This window comes from Chrysochloris asiatica, unplaced genomic scaffold, assembly GCF_000296735.1.
Source record: "Chrysochloris asiatica unplaced genomic scaffold, ChrAsi1.0 scaffold00001, whole genome shotgun sequence".
Classification (NCBI taxonomy): domain Eukaryota; kingdom Metazoa; phylum Chordata; class Mammalia; order Afrosoricida; family Chrysochloridae; genus Chrysochloris; species Chrysochloris asiatica.
Genome location: NW_006408519.1, coordinates 58,798,102 through 58,802,261, shown reverse-complemented (window position 1 = coordinate 58,802,261; position 4,160 = coordinate 58,798,102). Strand labels below are relative to the sequence as shown.

The 4,160-nt window shown below is 37.5% G+C and overlaps 1 protein-coding gene across 1 annotated transcript in view; it reads left to right on the top strand.

Annotated features, from left to right (window-relative positions):
* Positions 1–3,795, top strand: part of IL7 (interleukin 7) — a 78,263-nt gene extending 74,468 nt beyond the window's left edge. Inside the window, exon 7 of the mRNA XM_006830893.1 lies at positions 3,676–3,795. Within this exon, the coding sequence (XP_006830956.1) occupies positions 3,676–3,795 (120 nt within the window). The remainder of the gene's footprint in view (positions 1–3,675) is intronic.
* The last annotated feature ends 365 nt before the right edge of the window (positions 3,796–4,160 follow it).

Here is a 4,160-nt window from a genome sequence, read left to right as displayed (position 1 = left end):
GAACCTTAAGGTCAGCGGTTCGAAACTACCAGCCGCTCCGCGGGAGAAAGATGAGGCTTTCTACTCCCGTAAAGATTTACACCCTCGGAAATCCTGTACAGGGTCGCTATGGGTCGGAACCGACTCGACGGCACTTAACAACAACAACAACATATATTATATTTATCCATATAGGAAGGGGCTTCAAAACATTCATGAGAAAATTCCATTATGTTTTAATTCCATTTTTCCATGAACTTTTGGAAGCCTCCTTGTATACTAAATAGATACTATTATAGAAAATTAGAGTCCTGGTGTGGTGCTATAGGATCAGCACTGGGCTGTTAATCACAAGGTTAGCAGTTCAAACCCACCAGCCCCTCTTTGGAAACCCTATAGAGGATCACTATAAGTCAGAAATAACTGTAGGCACTTACTAACAACAGTATAGAAAATTATAAAGTAATATAAAAATATTTATGAATTAAAATAGCATGGAATATTGAATCTGATTAAAATTTTTAAATGGAATAAGTAAATAACTAGAATGGGACATAGAAAAATTAACACATTTGGCTTATGAAAGTGACTGGTCCTCTGCTTAGAGTTTCATTATTATTATTATATGTATTATATAAAAATGGAAATTATATTGATAATTAATAAATAATTATATAATATAATAATGTATATTATAATATACTTAACCATTAAATACATGGGAACATGGAAATTCCTTACTCATCTTAGAGACGCAGAGTGAGTTTGCACATCCCAGGCTTTGGGAAATCTTGAGAATTCCACTTGAAATGCAAGATCTGAAATGAAAGCAGTATGAATGGACTGAGTACTTCTGCTATGAAATTTTAGGAAGTTTAGAAAAGGGAGATTGTTTCTATGTTCCCAGGACTGCAGAATTAAAATTAAGGTTCTTGGTTTTGGTGTATCTTTAATAGTACTCAGTTTTCATCTCTTTCTGGTAGCGCAGTGGTTATGAATCGGGCTGCGAACCTCAGGGTCAGCAGTTCGAAACTACCAGCTGCTCCACGGGAGAAAGATAAGGCGTTCTGCTCCCGTAAAGATTTGCAGCCTTGGAAACCCTGTACAGGGTCGCTATGAGTCGGAACCGACTCCACGGCACATCACAACAACAAGTCATGCATTTATATATTACAAATATGCTTAGTCAAGTAAACTTCAATTTGTACTTTAAAAAAAAGTCCTGGAACCCTCACTTAAAAAATTATGAATTTTATCTATGTTTCTTTGCAATCTATTGTCTAATCTATGAAATATCTTCCTGAAAGGGTTATTTGTTAGTGTTAATAATTGTATAACTAAAAGAGTTTCCCATTTGTAACCAAATTTATATATATATATATATACCAGGTTCTGGATTGCATAGATTTGGACACAAAACCCAGTCATTCTATTTACTAGCAATTGGATCTTGGCAGGCTATATATTCTTTTTGAAGTGTAATTTCTGCATCTGTGAAGTAAGGCATTATCATTGAGTTCATAAGATTCATTGTTGTTGTTGTTGTTAAGTGCCGTCGAGTCGGTTCCGACCCATAGCGACCCTATACAGGGTTTCCGAGGGTGTAAATCTTTACGGGAGTAGAAAGCCTCATCTTTCTCCCGTGGAGCGGCTTGTAGTTTCGAACTGCTGACCTTAAGGTTCGCAGCCCGATTCGTAACCGCTACGCTACCAGAGCTCCTTTTTAAGTAGGTAAAATGCAGTAATGCATGTAAAGCATTGAACATAATACGTGACCTAGAAAACAACCAATAGCTATTATCTAAGAATTATCCTACCTTATGGTCAGTTAAGGAGCTCTGGTAGCTTAGTATTTATGAATCGGGCTGCTAATGTCATGGTCAGCAGTTCAAAACTACCAGCTGCTCCGCAGGAGGAAGATGAGGCTTTCTGCTCCCATGAAGAGTGACAGCCTCGGAAACCGTATACAGCGTCGCTATGAAAAGGAACCGGACTCCACGCACATAACCACCATCACTTCCAAGGTTGATGTGAACCACAGGTGTGGTGGTTTTGTTATGAGAAGGGACTGACTCAACGGCACTTAACAACATCAAAGTACTAATCTAAGGGAGTGCCATGACTCAGCAGTTTGAGCCCACCAGCGGCTTCACAAGAGAAAAATGAAGCTTTCTGCTCCCGCAAAAGATTTTAAAAGCCACGGAAATCTCATATGGGGTCGCTATGAGTCGAAACCGACTCCACAGTACTTAACAACAACAATACTAGCCTCAGAGTTCCTGGGTAATACAAACAGTTAAATGTTTGGCTACTAACTTGGTGGTCTGAGTCTATCCAGATTTGCCTTGGAAGCAAGACCTTGGATCTACTTTTGAAAAATCAGTCATTGAAAATCCTCTACTGCAGTTCTACTCTAACACACATGAGGTTGTCATAAGCTAGAATTTACTCAGCAGCAATTAGTTTCTGCATTATATCAGTTGTATTCTTATGAACCTTCTGGCCTTGCAGAGTTAATAACCAGTTGCCATGGAATCAATTCAGTCTCAAGGCAATCCCATGCACGTCAGAGTAGAACTGTGCTCCATGACTGATTTTTTTAGAAGCAGACTGCCAGGTCTTTCTTACAAGGTGCCTCTTGGAGGACTTGTACCAAGTGAGTTGATTTGCATGACCCCTGGACTCTGAGTTTATGCAGAGGTATTCCCTTATATCTCTACACTTTCTACAATGTTAAATGATTCTTATTTTTGTGGTGATGGTGGTGATGAAGTAATGTCAAGTTGCTTCTGACTCATAGCAACCCCATATAGGATTTCCAAGGTTTGAACTGCCAACTTCATGGTCAGCAGCCCTGTACTTGTCCTACAGCACCATACCAGGAATCCTGATTCTCATTGGTGGTGGTGGTAGTTCTGTGCTGTGGAGTTGGTTCTGACTCATAGCGACCCTGTAAAGGGTTTTAAGGCTGTAAATCTTTACGGGAGCAGAATGCCTCATCTTTCTTCCATGGAACGGCTGGTAGATTTGAACTGTTGACCTTTCGGTTAGCAGCTTAACTAGTAATCCACTATGCAACCAAAGCTCCATTCTCATTAGATGCTAAAAATTAGTTTAGGATTTAGGTATCTTCCATGCTTTGGTGAAGGCCATATGATTGAGTAAGCCCTAGGGCACAGGCTCAACCAAGTATAAATCTCCTTTAATAAAATAATCTGAAGATTTTCAGTGTTAATTATTACTTCCACTAAGCATATGTTTTTCCATGTTTTATTGTTTATGTGTGTGTGTTTCTTAGTGGAATGAATAATGTTAAAAAAAAAAACTTTTTATAAAAATCTTCTATTGAATAATCTACAAATATCTTTCTCACAAAAGCTTAAATAGTATTATGTCTACAGTTGGAGTGTGAAAATAACAGTCTCCTGACAGCACTGTGATCGACCCTATGTACTAAACTAAACCTACCTTGAGTGTTCCACACTTCACTAATCAAAATTATTCTTATCAGCCAGAAGTTAAAAACAAAAACTTCCTGCAAGATTCATCCTCTCTTTCAGTATATCAAAATTTGTAGCAGATTTTCAGTAAGGACTAACATGATAGAAATGAAAGATTATTACAAATAGATTGACTGTTAAAACTCATATTTTTATAAACATGTATAAATAAAACTTTTTGTTTGCATTTATCTAGGAAGTGAATAAATTGTTGAAGGAACAGAAAAAACAGAATGACTTGTGTTTCCTAAAGAAACTTCTAGAACAGATAAAGACTTGCTGGAATAAAATTTTGAGAGGTGCTAAAGATCCCTGAACAAATATGGACTGGCAATCTAGAAATTCATGAACTGGAGTTGCAGCTATCAAGAATTTACCTGTGCAATCTTAAGGAAGGGGACACAATGCCTGTTAAAAGCTACAAATGCATCCTGGTTAAAATGGATCACAGCCTTTGAAAAAAGTGCCTACTTTAAACTATGCTGGGCATAACAGTGGAAACCAAATGCTGCAATCAACATTGTAATTTGTAGTGGGCACATATCAATCTGCATTAATTCTGAACTGATTTTGCATAGAACAATCCATATAAGGTACCAGTTGTAATAAGACTTTTTACACTTGTTTGAGAATTTCAGAGCAAAAATATCAAATCTATGAAGTAGAATGATTGCTGGATGG